The 18,722-nt window shown below is 41.7% G+C and overlaps 2 protein-coding genes across 6 annotated transcripts in view; both read right to left on the bottom strand.

Annotated features, from left to right (window-relative positions):
- The window catches only part of LOC126919496 (ATP-dependent RNA helicase DHX33), a 250,860-nt gene that overhangs the window by 131,985 nt on the left and 100,153 nt on the right, over positions 1 to 18,722 (bottom strand). The window lies entirely within an intron of this gene.
- Positions 1 to 18,722, bottom strand: part of LOC126919489 (neuroligin-1-like) — a 150,480-nt gene that overhangs the window by 90,150 nt on the left and 41,608 nt on the right. The window contains exon 7 of one of the 5 annotated variants that reach the window (XM_050728792.1): positions 13,625 to 18,654. The exons of the other annotated variants lie outside the window; for them this stretch is intronic. Coding sequence (XP_050584749.1) covers positions 17,532 to 18,654 — 1,123 coding nt within the window. The 3' untranslated portion in view covers positions 13,625 to 17,531. Of the gene's footprint in view, positions 1 to 13,624; positions 18,655 to 18,722 lie in introns of those variants that run through there. 5 annotated transcript variants of the gene reach the window in all.

Genomic DNA, 18,722 nt, shown 5'->3' with positions numbered 1-18,722 from the left:
TGTAATATCGCGATAATTCGAAAAACATTCTTATTTATTTATATTAAAAATGATTATCATCGATGCGTTAAATTTGCATCGACCTATATAAAAATATGGCCACTACAAGGTGATCGTCCACGTCAGAATATAACGTAGCACTAACGTAAAAAAGATATGTATCTCGGAAACTAAAGTCGAGTGAGTACGAAATCTGTAGAGAAAAGTTACTCGGGATATTTCAAGATCGTCAAGATCGGTAATAGCGATCCGACCTCGCTATTCCATGCCGAAAAATCGAATTACCGAAAAAAGACGATGCTTCTCATTCTAATGAGAGAAACAGGGATTAATGTGTTTAAAAATGCGATATCAATAAGCAACCTGCAAATTTTCATGCATTTGTGCGAAATTTGAAGATGCAAAAGTGCATATAGAATGCTTACAACGTTCGAAAATATACGGTAAAATATTCAGAGTGCTTGCTATAATTTTTAATAAGCAAAACTTCTATCTAGGTCCTATTCTAATTTTGTCGTGTTCGTAAAAATGTAAATTTACGTAGATACTCGGAATCTGGTAATAGTGGCAAAGAAACAAAATAGCGATGGTAATGCTAGTGTTCAGTCGCTTTTCGGTCGCTTATTATATTTATATATTATATCGGCTGCATCAAATTTAATAAAGGTTTCGAATTTTTTTAGCTTGTCTTAACGGTCGAATAGAAATAAAAAATGCGTTATAAGTAAATAACAGCTAGTACTCACTGTTCCGCCGTCCAAACGAAGACCATAACCTCCCTTCTGTTTGACTCTCGGAGGCGCGTACAATGGATCCAAGGTTACGGCAATTTCCGACAAATTCACCGAGAGGTACGGATAAAAATGAGAGCCAAGAAACGTAACGCATTATTTCGATCTCGTACGAATCGGTAAACCGACTTTCAAAGCAGAGAATGACGGAACGCGTCCGTCATACTAGCTCGATTTGCACTAACGTTGTTTTCACACTATGTAAAGTTCCGACCTATCGCGTCTATCGATTCTCGTGTCTAATGAAATATTTCTACGCGTTAACAACTATCGGACGCGAAACAAACGGTAGCTACGGCCAAATCTACGGCTTCCGATCTAAAATCCCGTAAAATTAACCGCTTTTCGTGTCTTTCTTAAACATAAGCGACTGTTAAAATTACAGTCTTCGATGAGAGAATCGCGTTGCCATTACGGGCATACATATCGAATTACGACAATACCGTTTTGCATGTCCAATTTTATCTTTACGAATTTCCGATTATGGAACAGTCATCGTGTGTACAGGGTCATCCGCTTAACTCGGAACACGCACTCGCGAGGCATAGAGAGTGGCGCGCATGAACGCTTACTACTACGAACTAAAATCCTATCATGTCGCGCGCTATCTATGAGCTGATAGCAGAGGCATAATTAGGCGAGAACACGGAACGGTTTGATCGAAGTCGTCGAAGCGCTTTAAATTTAACGTCGGAATAAGCAGGAAACGATTGCTGTGCTCTATAATCTGTTATTAATCTGTTATTAATCCATTATTAATCTATACCTGACTTATACGACGAACGAGCCTCGAGTTTTCGCCCGACGATGCTGCCAAGCCACGCTTTCTTTTCTTTCTTCTTCTTAATAACTGATATCATCCTGGATATCGGATAATCCTGCAATAATAAAGTCTAATTACAATGTAATTTTCTTTCTTCGTTCTTCATCTAAAATCGCATTCAACTGTCAGAGTCGTCAACGAATTACAATGAAATTATTCACGTTCTTACAAACATCGTGACCCCTTTCTCCGTTTCATCCGGTAATTTCCATTTTCAACGTACGTGTTGATCGAAGATATTTGTCAACGATCACTTTCTAGAAATGTTGTATCGCTCCGTTGTGAATACGCGAGCTGTCGAATGTAAAAATAAGGAACGAGGAAAGCAACGCGAAATTCATATCGAGACGGACCAATTAAAAAGAATAGAAATTATTTTAACCGTCGTAGTGCGATGCGTAGATTGTTTGCGTTAGAGCGATAAAAATCCGAACGTACGTTCAAACGACGGATCTAAAATCGATGTAATCGCAGAATTTTCTTGTCGAACAAACTTATATAACGATATAGAAATCATGCTCTTTCCTTTGAACCATCCAAACGCAAAATCACTTTTGTCCTTTTTAAAAACATTAGATTTCGCTTTCTATCGATAGGAGATATCGATCGTCGAAGCGGCCGCCAGATTAGCTACTCTTACGAATTGGCTGTCTAAATCGTTCCAACAAACGCGAGATAGCGCAGTTCCTATCGTCTTACCATTAACTCCACTGTCGCGGACCAACTCCCAAAGAAGCAGATAAAACTGTCGGGAAGTTCGTATTCCATTGAATTTATCGCTGTATTCAGTGGCCTCGAGTCGAAGAAACGAACGACTTCTCCCTTCTTGGCTGTGGCATTCGTCTGCTCGTAAAGACGCTCGATCGATGTCCCAATTCAACAGGTGCAGGACCGCCGAAGATGCGGGTCGTACCAAGCGAATTTCCGGAAATCGCGCCACCATGCCACCGTCGCTGTTAACCGTTGCGGCGGGGTCAATAAAATTCGCGGCGATGCTCGCGAAATTCCGCCGCTAGCCTCGATTCGCTTGATTTCTGGTGCCGTTAGTTCGCCGGGACACGCAATTCCGATATATACGGTCGTTGAAACGGGAAGGACTCCGAGAAAGAAATGGAAAGAATAGAAAAGGAAGGGATATTAAAATGACAATTTCCTTGGTAAAAGAGGAAGAGGCTAATTAAATTTACCTATATTATCAGGCTACTTTTTTCACTGAATATTTTTCTCTTTATTGATCCTCGATGTTTCAACAATTTCAGTAAAGCGAAATAAGGTGAAAAGCTTAAAAAAATACACGGGTAATAATTCGAGAATTCCGTTAATCGCCTTATCGCGTAATAGTATATATATTTTGTTTAAAAGTCTTTAACACCTTACAGATATACGTTGCATCGTTAGTCAGCCGTGTATTATATTGTTAAAGCTATTAAATAAGCGAATAAAATACAGCTTTCCCGAGGTTCGACGAAAGGACAGTGAAAAGAAAAGGAAAGAAAAAAAAAAAAGAGGAAATCGAGCGGGATAGAGTTTGGCGATTTCACGTAGAATAGATAAGTTGTCGGGAGTTTTATCGACACCGATGAATCGTGAATTTCGTGGTAAACCAAAATCGATTGTACGAACTATCTTCTAGCACGTAGCATCTTGTAGGGAGTGAGTTCTCTAAGAGGAATAAAGTCTCGTCCAACGATAAGATTAGATATTTCTCTCGATCGACGAATTACGATCGAGTTGAACACAGAGATCGGTAAAGGAGTAGAATACACGAGCAATTAAAAGAGAAATAGTAATAAAGTAACGATGGAATAGTAGGAAACTCCTTTTCGTTCGATGATACGACCGATAATATACATCAGACGCGTGTAACAGTCGCACAAGTGGAATTATTTGGAAACTATTTGTAAGTTTAAAGAAATTAATTACTAAACGCACGATGTTGACAACAAGAATAAGATCTAGGGAACAACGATCGTTTTTAGCTTTAGCTTTAGATCTTTTATTTTTCTTTTACTCGGCCGTGTCCATTTGTTCCTCCTTTCTTACAATTGGGTCAGTGAGAAAAATTCCGGACGTATATTCGTTAAAAGTTGCTCGGAAAACAAAATTTATTTTCTAAACGTAGCGAGTCCGTTTTACTTACACTTTTACCTTGATCTTCGTCGAACACCAAAATCCTCAAAGTTTTACAAGCTTCTAAATCGAGCTAAAAAATATTTTTTCCACGATTCGAAAGAGACAAACCGATATAGGAGTACAAGTATAGGATCGTTTTGATCAAATCGAATCAACGGATATACATTGTTCGAATTACGGGCATTGATATTTAAACGAAATCTCTAAAAATAGCGTAAAGGGGAAAAGCCAACGGGATTGTTCCAATTGTTGAAAATACGTGTATGCAAGAGCTGCATTAATCCGAAAGCTCGCTTTGTCTACGCTTTTATCGAATATTAAAATAAAGGTTTGGCAGATTCTATTGTAAGTCAAATTGAACGAACTACGTTTTTTGGTTTAACGGTATTCCGTAATGCCTAAACCCTCGATAGTGCCTACTTCGTTCTCTTTAATAAGACTTTTTCATCTAAACTCGAACTTTAAAAAAAGGAATCTGAAAGAAGAGAGTTCGATGTGAATGCTGGCTTTCTCGTGTCGTGTGACGATAAACCAAGGAGATAGAAGCGGATAATAAAGAGATAAAAAGATAGAAAGAAGCGTATAAAGTTTGATATAATCGTACGTGTGAAATTTGTTCCGCCAAGCGTAACTACCGAACGATCAGTTTTCTTTCCTTTATAGATATATGAAGTGCCCGTGAAAGAAGACCGACAAATAAAAGTGTGATAAATGATATTCTGCCAGTACGATATCGAAAAAAGATCTTGAAAAAGATCTTAACCAATAAACGTTTATATCATAGAATATACCTTTCTTGAGTTCCAATTTTTACCTAGATTACCCGAAGAAAAGAAAAAGAAAGATTTGAAACGTTACGGTACGTTCGCCTGTCGTTCGTTCGTACGAACAAGTTACTTCATAAACTATCGGTAAAAACGTAAACTATTACTAAACTAAATCGTTGAAAACGACAAACGCATCTGTTGCGATACGCCTTGAACTTTTATTCGTAACGTAATTTGCGTAAACTAAACGTTACAAGACCGGTAAGCGTAGATAGCCTATGATCGTTGTATAGAAATTTCTAAACCTACATACCTGACCGGTTAGCTAAAATTTCAAAACGGAACGTGACACCGTTTCAATGTCTTTACGTCAAACGAGAATAAAAATTCGATAAAAAGCAGACATTTGCAAACTGGAATAGTAACGACGAATAGTACTTATATTCGCTATTAATTAAGTGAAACGGTGCAATGTTGGAATATCAGCTAGTAACCACTACCGACCACTTTATCGACGTTTTCGAAGAATAACGGCGACAGAAGGGAGAAGGCCAACAGAGTTTCCCGTCGGTCGTATTTCAGATTCCATTGTTTGAAGCGGAAGAACTGAGAGAAAAAAGGAGAGCGTCCGAGTCATTGGGATTCGGAACGATATTGTCCCCGTTTGACGAATGAAACGTTCCATTCCGGGGACACGCGTTCCACCTGATATATTCCCAGTAATCGCTCATTTGCCTGCGTATGTAGGCGCGCGTCCATAGAGCGGATGGAATCGATGTTCGTTGAACGATTTAAATGGCCCTCGCCGAATCCAGTTGGGCGGGCCGCGAAAGAACGTAACCGAAAGAGAATTTTCAGTTTTGCGCGATATAAATCCGCCAAGCTTCTGTTATTTCACTCGACGATCGCTTTTTCCCCCACCGTCTTTTTTTTCTCTCCTTTTCTCTTTAATATCCTTTCCCACCGGTCGTTTTACTCGTTATCGACGGAAAAACCTCTCGTACAACGCGAGTGACTAATTCCATCAACGGCGGGTTTCATTGCTTTCCAATTGCCATTAAGTATAATCGACGTTTTTATTATTTTACGTTTACGCTGTTCCTGCTACGTTGCATTAGAACGTTAACTCTGAAAAATGGTCTCATTACCTTTTGATCAGGCCATATCGATTTATCGATTACCTAAGACGGTTTTTCGATAGGTCGTATAAATCTTGATGAGCTCTTTACGAACAGGAGATTAGGAGAATGTGCGCGTGTGTCTTATTATTATCATCCGTATTATTTCCTCTTCGAAACATCCCGCTTGAAAATCTTAATTTGGTCTGAAAGGCGTCTTAATCGCAGCAATGTCCCTCCAAGCTATATTCACTTGCGATTGGATTATGAAAATTATATCCGTCGTAAGAAATACGAAACAAGTCTATTTGCATCGTCGAAATGAAGGGAAAAAGCGATAAAATCAACTCGGGTATCGAGTATTCGATCGAAGAATCGTTTCTCCGATACACCTTCTTGAAAAATACACGCTAATTCTAGAATTAGTCGCGGCAAAACGCAGAACTGAAAACAATTTCCTTGACAAGTTTGTTCGTTTATTCGGCAGAACGTAGGGGATGAACGTAGGGTGGATAGAGCGCCGAGAGCGCCACCGGCCGCGTTAATCCACTTTGTTAGCTGTAACGACGGGCGTGGTTTATAACTCTTGGCTTTTATAGAATCGCCCAAGCACCGGCAATGAGCCTCCTTCGCGTTCGCCATTGCCACTTTGCGATTATCTAATTACCTGCTGCACGCGGAATTCATTCGTGAGATTGCTACGGCTGTCTGCGCGAAGGTATCGTGCGAAAGAAAGATCATTTATTTCAGAAATATTAGAATCGTCGAGGAAAACGGCTAAAACGGAAATCATGCTAAATGAAATTTTATATTAGGCACGTAACGCCCTGATAACGGACATGATTCCAAGAAAAAAGTAGAAAATATCGTTTGAAACTTTAACGTGGTTTTTTACGATGCGGTTTCAACGATATCGCGCGTGAAAAGGAATCGAAAGCAGATTGTCCTTAAATTCGTGGAATATTTCGCTTTTATAGCGTTCGAGTTATCGCTAATGATTTCAACGCACTATTTTGGAATATTTCGTTGTCGCATACTATGTATATAGATACGCGAGAAACATTGGATCGAACGAACGGACTAATCGAACGTTTCAAACGAGATCTCATTTAAAAATGGTTCGTATCTTTTTTCATGGACCGATAAATGGTAGCAAAGAACGAGATCCGCGCGAATCGAAAATATTACTCAATATCGGATAGATACATGTAGCGTTATCGTTATCGGTGTCACATAATTAACAAACTCCATTGTATCGGCACAGTTCTCTTTGGTATCAGATAGCGTTTAAAATCTGCACGCTATCGTCATCGATAAACACTAATATGACGCTAATATGACACTAATATGATACTAATATGTAACTAATATGTAACGCATTTTCTTGACGATTTTATGGTAGATAGTCGACGACTATCTAGCCTTGGCATAATTTACGAGTGTCGATAGACGGCTAGCCGGATACGAGGTGTCGATGACGCGACTGTTTAGAGTTTTAGAGGATGCGTTGCTAGATAGTTTCGAAATGGCAAGCGAAACGACGAGCACTGCCAAAGAATGAAGACGTTGTCTCTATGACGTATCGAAAGGATGGAGAAGGCGGCTACGATGCTTTCTGGTAATAGAACTGAGAATATCGCGATTATTCAAAGCGCCGTAAATTTAAACGCACAATAAACTGTAATACGAATTACCATAAAGTAATAAACAAAACGCAAACATTCTACAGAGAATTTTTTCTAAATTATATTTATGAGAAATTTCACTTGGATTTCAGCCCCTAAATACAATAATTTCGTACTTACTTTAATATACGATCCTTTCGAATTGTTTAACGTTGTCTTATTTCGTCGATGGTTATTTCTTTACCTTACAAATTGCGCGTAAGTCTGTTAAAAATCGATTTAACTTCCCAACTTCTTTGAAACGTGTAAGATTTTCGTTTCGAAAAGTCAGACACCGGTTCCTTTGAAATCCTAAGTAAAACGAACTTACGACCTAAGCTCCATATTATACTACATCCAGCTCGTGAGGTATAAGAAGCTCGCGTCAAAAGCGTTTTTTACATCATCGTAAACAGAGTTTACAGTCTTAGCCCGGTGTTACAGCTCCTTGACTCTGTATGCGTGCGTGCGTGTGTGTGTGTGTGTGTATCTGTGCACTTCATAAAGCAGGAGAGAACATTACCTTCGAGAAAATATTTGCTCAGCCTTTCGAACTTTAAGCAACCAAACTCATCGACGTTTATCTCTGCGAATCATCCGATACGAGTATATGTACGCATCTAACTAACCACCTTAATTGCTACTTGCTAAAGTCGACTTTTAACACAGAATTAATATTGAAACGATGAGTTTCGAATATCGCAGAGTAGCTTGGTTTCCTTAAGAAATTTATCTGTCAAGCTGCTATACTTATGAAATTAAACGAGATAAAGACACAGAATTTTGTAGTAATTGGTAAATATAGTATAAAGCGTCGGAGGATTTGGACGGAAGGCCGTGACTTTTGTTCGTAATACCAGGCGATCGTTCTATTTATTACGGTATAAACTAAATTCCAGTTTCAAAGAATCGTGGAACGAAGCGAGCAAGTATAGGAATCACAATGTACTCTTTAACGACGGTAAAGGGCGTCAGGATTTTATTTCAAAAATGTCTTTCATACGATCATAAAACGGAGTGATATCCATAACGGAGGTGTTATCGCTGCACGCGCAGTATGTTGCTCGTAAACGATCGTCAAATGCTTTAAGCCTTAGCTCGTGTCATGTGCTCGTGTGCCAGCCAAATACTATGTATCGTACTTTCGTCGGAAAGCTCTCCTCCGGTGCTATCTTTTTCTTCTTCTTTCTTTTCTTTTTTTTTTGTTTTTTTTTGTTTTTTTGTTTCAACGCTGCCTTCTATCTATCTTAACTGAAGAATTTAATTAGCGGTTCAAAAGATGCGCGTACGTATAATAGAGTCGAGCGTTTTTCGATTCAACGGGCTGAAAACTATTAGGCGAAAAAAAGGGCAGTTAATAATTTTACATCCTCTAAAGGTAAAGTTAATCGAAAATATGTACATGCCGGATCCATAAAATTACGGCAAAGCTCGATATTTTTAATATTTACAATACGAATCTGATTAAATATCGTCCAAGATTTTCAATACTCGGTGCTTAACGATATTTATCTGTCTGTTGTCGCCTTTTCACCGATAATCATAATTACTCGTACGTCGATAATGGAAGAAGGCGTCCCTGATCGATAGCGCTTTACAGTCGACATACGATCCGTTTATTTGTCGTTTATCTCGCAAAGCTGCTGTACGTCAGCGATCAATTAGTACAAACGAGGTCATCGCTCAGTCTTGTAGTAAAGCTTGAACGCTGTACCTTGTTCTTCGTCGAAGCGCATCTCACGAAACGAATCGAACCGAAAGCCTAAAAATGAAAGCGTCCCTCTATCCAGACGATACGACACAACGAGCGAATAGAGAAGAAGTCGGATAATTCCAATGTAACGATTCTAAAGACGGATAAAAGGAAGTTTAAATGTTGCAGCATGTCTGTTATTTTAAAACTTGGTAAGACGTTCGTATCCTATTCGAGTCAAGATTCACCGGCATTCGTCGTGCATCCATAACCGTTGAAAGGGCAGACTCGTCAAAGGACAGACCATCGTGGTAAGTAAGACAAGTTTGATAGGAGAAAACGGCGAATAATCTTTATAGTACGGTTTATAGTACGGTTGCTTGGCGGCAACGCGTTCGTAGTTGCCGCAATAAAATTACGTGATTTCCGGTATTTATCGCGAGACCTTTGTAATACAGGTCCGAAGAATTAATAAGAAGTCAACCGCTCGAAATGAACGCAATACCGAATTACGGGATGCCGAATAACTTTCTTTCTTCCTTCTTCGTATCGTACGATTCGATTTCTTATTCTACGTATTCGCGATTCAACAAAGACACTTTATTACCTGGCGAATTAAACTTGTTCGCGTTGAAGAGAAGCGGAGCCTCGATGGCGAACTATCGATCGACTAACGAGGAATTCTACGATTCTGTCCGAATGCCGAGAGACGTAGGCCGTCTCCGTATCCCGAGAAGATTCTGTTTCGTTCGATCGCTGGAACTTGCGGCGTTTCTACGCGATTGGCGAATACTACGTATGATACGAAAGTTCGCACGATTTTGAAAGTGACGACGCGGCGTTTTTGGCGCACTGGGCTATCGAAAACGCGATCCACATTAACTAGAAAGGTGGATCGTGTTTGAAAGTTGTTTGTTTCGACAGATGGAAGGCTTAGACGCATCGCGAAAGCCGCGAGTCGCCATAGAGAGAAAGGGGGAAAAAGAGCCGAGTATTTATATTCATAGGGTAATGGCGCTGGATCGCTTAAATCATCGCGAATCGATCAGAATAAGCAGGTGCTGCTATTCTCAGTCACGACTTGCGAGTAAATGTGACGTGCGTCTCGAAGCCCTACAGGATTCTGGATTATCGGCTCGCTGATGAATCCGAGGATGCGGCGATATGGGTAATCCGATCCGCCAAACTGCTACCGACCATTCAGAGGCCTCAAGGGAGAGAATAGAAGGTAGCAAGCTGCTTTCGCCGAAAACTAACTCGAACATTATCCGAGAATTCGCGTTTCGAAATTTTTCTCGTAGTCAAATTTCTGTTTGTATCGCGATTTTTAGAATTGATCAACTTTTTAACTAGAACTTGGAACTTGGAACCCTTTCGTTACAGAGGTTGTTGGCGCGCACACGGCGACGCGCATTCGCTTTCGAACCATAGCGGCGTTATAGCCGTAACATGGCCGGTATATATCGGTCTATGCCACCGACTGTATGGCATGACTAATTATACTTCAGCCCGCGGCACATCTCGTTGGCTCGGCCCTTAAGAGGCGGCAAGCACCCCATTAAAGCTCGAGCTTCGGCCACCCTCCGCAAGGAACACCGCGAGACGTCGATACGAGCCTCATCGACGTCGCGGTCGTCGTCGGGAGGGCGAGAGGATGCGCGCCGTGCCGAAGGAAACGCGGCGGAAAGGGACGAACGAGAACCGAACGATGGTCGTTCCTTTTCGACTAATGGCGCCATGCTTCGGTCGGTCGAATATTTCGAGGCACGATCTTTCCTTCTTCTTCCGAACGTGCGAAGAATTTTCACAGTCCTCTGTCCTTTTTAAAACGGAACTATATTTGTCTAGTCTCTGTAAATAAAATATTAAGATACAAATGTTTGAAAACAATTGGTTTAAAAGATATGGGAATTATAGTTTTGTAGAATCGAGGTCGCGAGATTATCTAATTTACTTAATTTACTTTCGAGCGACCACGAGTCGGGCCACTGTCACGGGAAGCATTTGGCATGGAAAGAATCGATGCGCAATTACGATCTTTGTAGTCTTGAGATGTTCACCGCTTATCCGCTTGTCATTAGCTTGTACCATATTCCAACGAGGCCATTCCATTTCTGTATCCGCAAATTTTCCATTTGTCATATATCGATGCGAAGTGGGTGAACATCGGCACGTTTTATACAGGACTAGCGATCGTCTTGATATTTACGATCGGAGTTGTAAATACTTTACCATCTCACGTAAAATAATACAAATTTCGAGCAAACATAATGAAACGTTCAATTTCTTATTTCGAATTGTCGCTAAAAATTATCAGGAATTTTCTATTCAAAATCATTTCAAGTACAATGTACATGTTTACATGTTTCAGATCCATCTTTTAGTCATCGGACTGTTCCTTCGTACATCTTAAAGCGGACGAAATAAACGTCCTGTATACCTGATATTTTAAAAATCTCTTCTTTCATTCGTTTGCCGCTGTATCACTGTGTTTACTACGGATATACCGTGCGTTCTTTTAATCGTAATAATCGTAGCAAGTTACTCGTAGAAGTTGTAGAAGTTTCCTTAGTAGTAGAATGAGTTCCTTCGTTCTGTAGGATTATTCGTTTTGCATGTACGTACGTAGTTAGAAAAGTTCGATATTCCAGGCACATTCTGGATACGAAGAAAGACAGCACACAAACGCACGTAGCCGGGTACAATTTCAGTTACCGAACTCACACGTATACGCGGGTTCGTCACACGTGCCACTTTGGCAGGCCAAGGAGGTGCGCGGTATATAGCTGAGCCAGAAACGATCCTCGAGATTGCTCGTTCTCGAGGAGCCGCGAGGGGACCGGAATTTCCATTACCCTAAAACATCGAGTGTCTCCGTGGTTTTCACGGCAGCTGGCGTCGCCGACGGTGGCGAGAGGATCCTCGAGGAGGAACGGCCTGCTTGCAACGTGATCGAAACGAACCCGGGCGTTTCGCGAGGAAACGGAGCACCGCCTCGGGAGAGAAGAACGAAGACGAGAACGAGGTGTAGGAGAAAGAGGACGCGTGTCCTCTCTGCCACCTCTTCTTTCGCGCACCTTTCACGCGAGATGCACGGCGTTTTTCGACCTGTCTCCTCCTTGGATTCCGTTTGTTATCTCTTCTCTGAGCAGTTTTTCTTTTTTTTTTTTTTTTCTTTTTTCGCAGCTTGTTTGAGCTCAAAGCAGTCGGACTCTTGGAATTTATTTTCGCAGTTATCGTTTATTCTCATTTTTACCGCCTGTTGTTTCGTCTTTTTCCTTTCTTTCTTTCCTTCCTCCCTTCTCTCTTTCTTTCTTTCTCTAAGGTGGAATTCGGTTCGTTCAGGTTGAAAGTAGTTCGTTGAATCGTAGGTCGAGATCGGAGTAAGCTAATTCGTCGCGAGAAAAATGAAGAACGGAGATTCTAAATGGTTCTTTTTCTTAGCGATACGTAACGATGGTTTAGCGAAGAATTAAAAAGAAAACAGTTCGATTTCCTCGCAAATGGAAATAAACCGGTTAGAGATACGTAAAGTAAATTTTGTCAAATTTTCTACGAGGTTTTCGTCGTTGAACTACGTCTTAATTCGTAATCCGAATATCGCGCAGTACGCTTTACGATGTTAAAAGGAAATGAACGTTTGTTGCGCGAACTTGTAGCCGAAAGCGTAACGCATAACTCAAAGCCCTTGTCGAAAATGAACAGTGACGGTACGGCAAGTAAGAGGAGTTTCCGAGTAATGGCAAACAGAATTTATACCCACTCGTGGATTCCGAGAGGTTAACCGTTGATTCGAAGGAGAGCTTTAGCTCGATCCCACCAAACTGGTAATAGCTAATAGACTCTTAACGAAGGTAATTACATTAATCGATTAAAGAAATTATCTACCATACGCGTTTGCGTATGAGAAAAATAATCCGTTCAAAGTTTCTGAGAAACGTTACAACCAATGGATCTTGAGGAAATTGGACGAAACTTGGCGATTGCGATAGAAGAAGATATTCTTCGTACGTAACGAAAGAACAATTCTATTATTTACAAAACTAATTATTCGATGAAGTAACTTGTCGGTGGTTAGATATACTCGTAAGTACATTTCTTTAAACGTGGCAACGATCTCTTTCGAGGCGTTTTTCCCTATATTTATCGAGAAAAATTTGCAAGATCGATAAGAAACGTTGCTTAACTTATGCATAGATATTTGAAATGTTCGTTGCAGCCAAATGCTTGATTTCCACGTAAAATAACACGGTGATCGTGTACGATATTATAATATAAAACGAGATTAGCACTTACCTATTCGGATCAGGAACAAACGATTCGACGTGGCCACGCTCGCTGGCTAGGAAGAGTTTCGATCGATCTACGAATGTCTATAATTAGGGCACAGAAACGACATAAAATTATGTAAATCGATAAACTAAATCCGAAAAATCTAAAATAAATAAAAGATAAGATCGATAAAAAGAAGATGGCTGAAATCGTTGCTCGTATCATATAGCGCGTCGAATCATGGTAACGCGGAACAGAAACGTAAATAAATACAAGTAAAATACGAGTAACGTGACTTATAAAACGAAGACAACAGGGAAAGATCGCGCGTAACAAGAATTTTAGTCAAAGTACCAACGATGCTTACGTTTTAAATGCTTTAAGTATTTATTTAAACAAATCCCAACATTCCAAACATTGATAATCGTGTACGTGTACCAGTGTATGCACGTGACCTTCGCATTCGCGTACGCGTAAGTGTACATGTATGTCTTCTTTCGATTCCGTATGTAAATGACGCTGAAGACATCGGTGTTTCGCGCGTTAATTCATCGAGAAACTTTCTGAAAATTCAGAGGTACGTTTCAACGAACATCGACCATCGTTCGAAAGGATCGTCGAAGAAGAAACGCGCGAACAAATGATCGAAATCGAGGATCCGTCGATTCATCGACGAAAGTTTTTCAACGACAGGACATTCCAACTTCTTTCTCTCTGCCTCTCGCAATTTTACACGCATACACACGGGCACGCAAAATTTCTTTCGCAATCTCCCTTCGTTTCTTTCGTTCAAAATTCAAACCACGTCGAGGCTCGAAAAGTCGTTCCGATGAGATCGACAATTTCTTCCGGGCGCAAAGATACACGAATTTTTTCACGGTGACGGGCGTTGTCCGCTTAAACTAAATTAGCAGTTAGATTTTACTTACGGCTGGCCCCACACGCGGTTTCCTTTTTTCCCTTTCCTTCCAGTTTTTTTCTTTTTACTTTTTTCTTTTTCCTTTTTCCTTTTTTTCTTTTTTCGCTCTTTCGTTACGTCCCAAACTCGCACGAAAGCTCGCAACGACTCGTTTCTCCTTCGTTATCGGGATCCGACTGTCTCTTATTTCCGGTATCGATCGTTGGCTTTGCGTTTCTCGATCGCAGTTGCCTCTATCACCGATACGAAAGAAACAAAAAAAAAAAAGAAAGAAACGACAGTAAGACGGAGAATGAAAAATGTTTCTTAGAGGGATATTAGGAAAAAGGTGTAATAGAAAATTTACCGGAGGTAGGTGCGTTGGTAGAACGACGAATCGATAGGAAGGTTTGAGTTTAGCGATGAAAAGGAAGAAATTTTAGCAAGAACGTGACGTTCTTTGATTTGAATTTTCCTTTTGCGTTTTTCGGGGAATGTTCTAAAAAGTAAGAATAACTTTCAAACAACCGTGAAGAAGGAAACTAAATAATTAAAAAGTCGTTCATCGTAACGAAAGGGAAACTAATCTCGGTCGTTTTAATAGCGGCCCAATGAATATTTCTATTTCGCTTCACGAAGACGATCAAAGTCTAATTTTAGCTGAAAATTGTTCAATATCATAAACTTTAACTTTAATCGAAACAATTTGCTTATAACAAGTGGGATATTCAAATTTGTTAAACGTAATTGTAGATATTCTAGGAAAGACACGAGAATTTTAATCGGCATTTCATCCCTTTCGTAATGTTAAAGTCTCATTGTGTGGCTACTTTCGCGTCTGACTATCGTTGCCTGTTACTACTTGATATGGAATAGAAACTTTCCCGTCGGGTATTTTAACTTACATATTTCTCCGCTCGAAGAGGTAAATGCCATATCGTCCTTTACCATTTAATCTGTCAATCGTTAGAATTCTCGAACGTTGTAAATACTTTCGACAAGGAACGTTTAATTTAAAATAAATATATTTCGCGCAAGTCAGGTGCTGAACGTTTTTAGTTATCAACTTGACAAACGGCTAACCTTGTTCCACTATTCGGCGAAACTTAATCAAGGCTAATTTGTCGGAGGGAATGGGGGAACAGCGAGGAACGTCGCTCGTAAACACCAGCATTTGTCAACGGTACACGCTTGAAAGAGGACGCGACATTCTCAAAATTACCGATCGGCAGCTTCATCGACGATGAAAGTCCTTACTGTTTGCGTCTATATCAACGTCAACCGATATAATTTATTTCGAGAGGAATATTCGTACCGTTTATATATAAAAAAATTAAACGTTCGATAATAACCAGTGAGGTTTGGCGCCAGATACGTTTCCTTATCAAATAAATGGTCGGATGTCGGAAAACAGGGCAACTATTATTCGCGTACCTTCGAAGGTAGTAAGAATCATTTTGTAACAGCAATTTTCTTATAAAGAAAAATACATCAGATACATAGTTGGATCGTACGTTCGAAATTAAGTTACAAACGAATATACTTGAAACGCATTTACGTACATACTAGGAGATGAAAAAATAAATATGGAACGAGGCAGAAAGCAAAATTTCATCCAAGCAATCCCAAATTCGACAAAAACCGTTCCTGTCGGCACGCTCCAAGGAGAAACGAAAAAATACACTCAGGATGGATCCACTTTTTTCTTCCAACGTTCCAATCATATTCCCTGGCATCGAATATAATATACAATTTATATTTCCTACTTCACCAACTGTTATCCATTTCATTCTCATCCTCTGTCGCTCTGACACTCGCACTACGATTTTTCCTCTTGTCTCTCACTCTCTCGCTCTCTCACTGTCTCACACACACACACTTATCTCTCTCTCTCTCTCTCTCTCTCTCTCTATCTATCTATCTATCTATCTATCTATCTATCTGTCTGTCTGTCTGTCTGTCTATCTCTCTCCTTTTCTCTCTCCCTTTCTCTCTCCCTTTCTCTCTCTCCCTTTCTCTCTGCCTTTTTCACGTATGTAACTAAGAACACTCGCGATTATACCGACGAGAACTTCAGATTCGTCAATTCATTAGCTAGCAGGCTCGTTTAGTGGCGAACCTGCGGAGTTTCGCTTGATCAGGTCCATTTGCTCCCGTACGACTTCCTGCTCTCGACCGAAAAACAAAACGAGATCCGGAAAGCCGAGGTCAGACCTTCCAATTCCTCGAATAATTCCACTTAGTGCTCCGACAAATCCGGATGAAGGAAGCCCGAGGTATCCTGCTGGGCTTCCTCGGCGCGCGCCTTGTCTTTTGGGTTCCTGAGATTATATCAATCCCCTCGTTTCACAGTGTCGAGCGTCGCGACGACGACTCTCGGCGACGGTTCAACTTCTACTCGACGCCGACGCTGTCGGTATCCATCCCTCGTTCATCGTTTTTTTCTATCCAACTTCTCTCCGATTCTTCACCGTCCACCGTGTGTATAGCTTTCGAAGGAGGAAGACAAAGAGTCGATGCTTTTTGTGCGAGATGTTTCTTGCCTGAAGGAAGGATATCGTAAAACTTGACGACTTCTCGATATCGCTCGTGCTCGAACAAACTCGGGCAAGCAAATCGAGCACCGTTTAAATTTAAATTCGATGGATCTATGACAAATTTGAACGTACGAAATATATTCACGCGATCGACAATCAATAAAATCGTTGCGAAAATTTCCCTCCAGTGGGAGACGTTGCGTTTTCCTCCGTTGTTGTTTATCCGTCGTTTATCCGTTCCGTTGCTTCTTCCTTTTCGCCGTTTTTCATCGAGTTGTAAGAAATATTGGAAAATATCTCCGTCGAATCTCGTAGGAACGTGGCTTGCCTGATTCGACTTTGACGTTGCTTCCCGTCGCGTCTATTATGTCGCTTCGAGTAACGAATTCTTTTAAGGCCATCGATTTGTGCTTTTATTTACCGTCTTATGCGTCTTCGTCAATCCGTTTATCGATTCTTCGAAGACAGATACTAAGCTGGCATCGATCTTTGGCTACGAATATTCTCCCGAGCGCGACGTTAAAACCGTAAACCGTGACTTTTCCAAACTGCCAATCCTCTCGCAACTAGGCCTATGCAGAATCTAAAATTCTTAAGCGCGAAGAAACTCTCGACAGAGGCGAATATGCAACGTCTGAAAGTTATGGCGCGTTGCAACAACGGACTTTGGCTTGGAACGCTCGAAACGCTGAATTTCTTCTTGGTCGAAGCTGTTGGTCGACTACCGCCAGCGGTAGCGACGATCGAGGATCGCTCGACAGGTTTACTAGGAATGGTCGGAATGGGCCAGTCGGAACGAGTTTTCGGCAAAAGGAGATTGCAAGAGGTACTCTCCTCATACGGAAATTTCTTGGATCTGAACACGTTTCTTGGCGCTACCGGGTGTACCGGGTTGCCTGAGGATTCCTGGACAGGACAGGCTGACGTTGGGCGCTGGAGCTTTCGGAGGCGGTGGAGGTTCTGGAAGATTCTCGTCGTCGTTATCGTCGCTGTTGCTATCCCCATCGTCGTCGCCGCCGTCGTCGTCATCGTCGTCGTCGTCGTTGTCGTCGTCCATCCTGGCAGTGGTCGCGTCTACGCAAGGCGATGGAGTGCGCGTTCTCTGGACGCACGGACTTCTACTATACAACGGTGGTTCTAACGCTCTCTTGCCACCGCCTGGAGGCGGAGAACATTGGAACTCCTGCAACTGTAATTCCAACTCCTGCACCAGTTTCGCTTTATGCGGTGGCGGACTCGAAGACGGCGAGTCCATCAGATTCAAGGAAGATAGTCTCTGCTTTCCCGAGGACACCTCGATACCGGAACACCCTGCTTCCAATAGCTCCTCCTTCTTCTTATCTCCAAAGCCCGAAGATAAACCTCCAGCCGCGTTCGAAGCGTTCTTGTCCCTCTGATGATAGATGCCAGCGAAAATGAGAATGTTCAGTATCAAGAGAAATACGCCAATGGCTATGGTGACTGTGAGGGCTGTGGTGTAGCTTTGATAATAAGTGGAGGCCAGCTTTCTAAGAATATTGTTAGGCGCTGGGCCCAGCTTCGGATGCTGGAAAGTTCTCGAGGTAGTCGCCACGGTGGTGGCGACCGTAGCGTTCGGCGTACACTCGGTGGTCGATATCGCGCTCGAGATCGAGGATGGCTCGGTGGGTGACGGCACCGGGAGCGGAGGCGCTGGCAACGGTAGCGCTTCGGTCTGCTGGCGCACCGCACCTTCGTACAGGCTAGGGCTGTCGACCAGATGATGATGACGCATGCTGATTTCGTATCCGGGTCGATGTAGTTGCGGCAACAGATTCAACCACAGAGACATCTTATGGCCCCTGTAATGCGACCGCATTTCCGTGCTACGACCGGCCTCTAGGTACAGCTGATTTATCGAATCGTACGAATCCCAAAACGGCGGGCTGGTCGGAAGCCCGTCGGATCCCGATGTCAACGGGCTGACGCCGTTCGGGTCCCTGAAACATCGCGTGTGCGCCAACGCACGCGTCTCGATCAAACGGTCTCTGCTATAGATACAGATCGT

This window comes from Bombus affinis, chromosome 8, assembly GCF_024516045.1.
Source record: "Bombus affinis isolate iyBomAffi1 chromosome 8, iyBomAffi1.2, whole genome shotgun sequence".
Classification (NCBI taxonomy): Eukaryota; Metazoa; Arthropoda; class Insecta; order Hymenoptera; family Apidae; genus Bombus; species Bombus affinis.
Note: the sequence above shows the minus strand (reverse complement) of the source record. Positions and strands in the feature narration are given on the sequence as shown.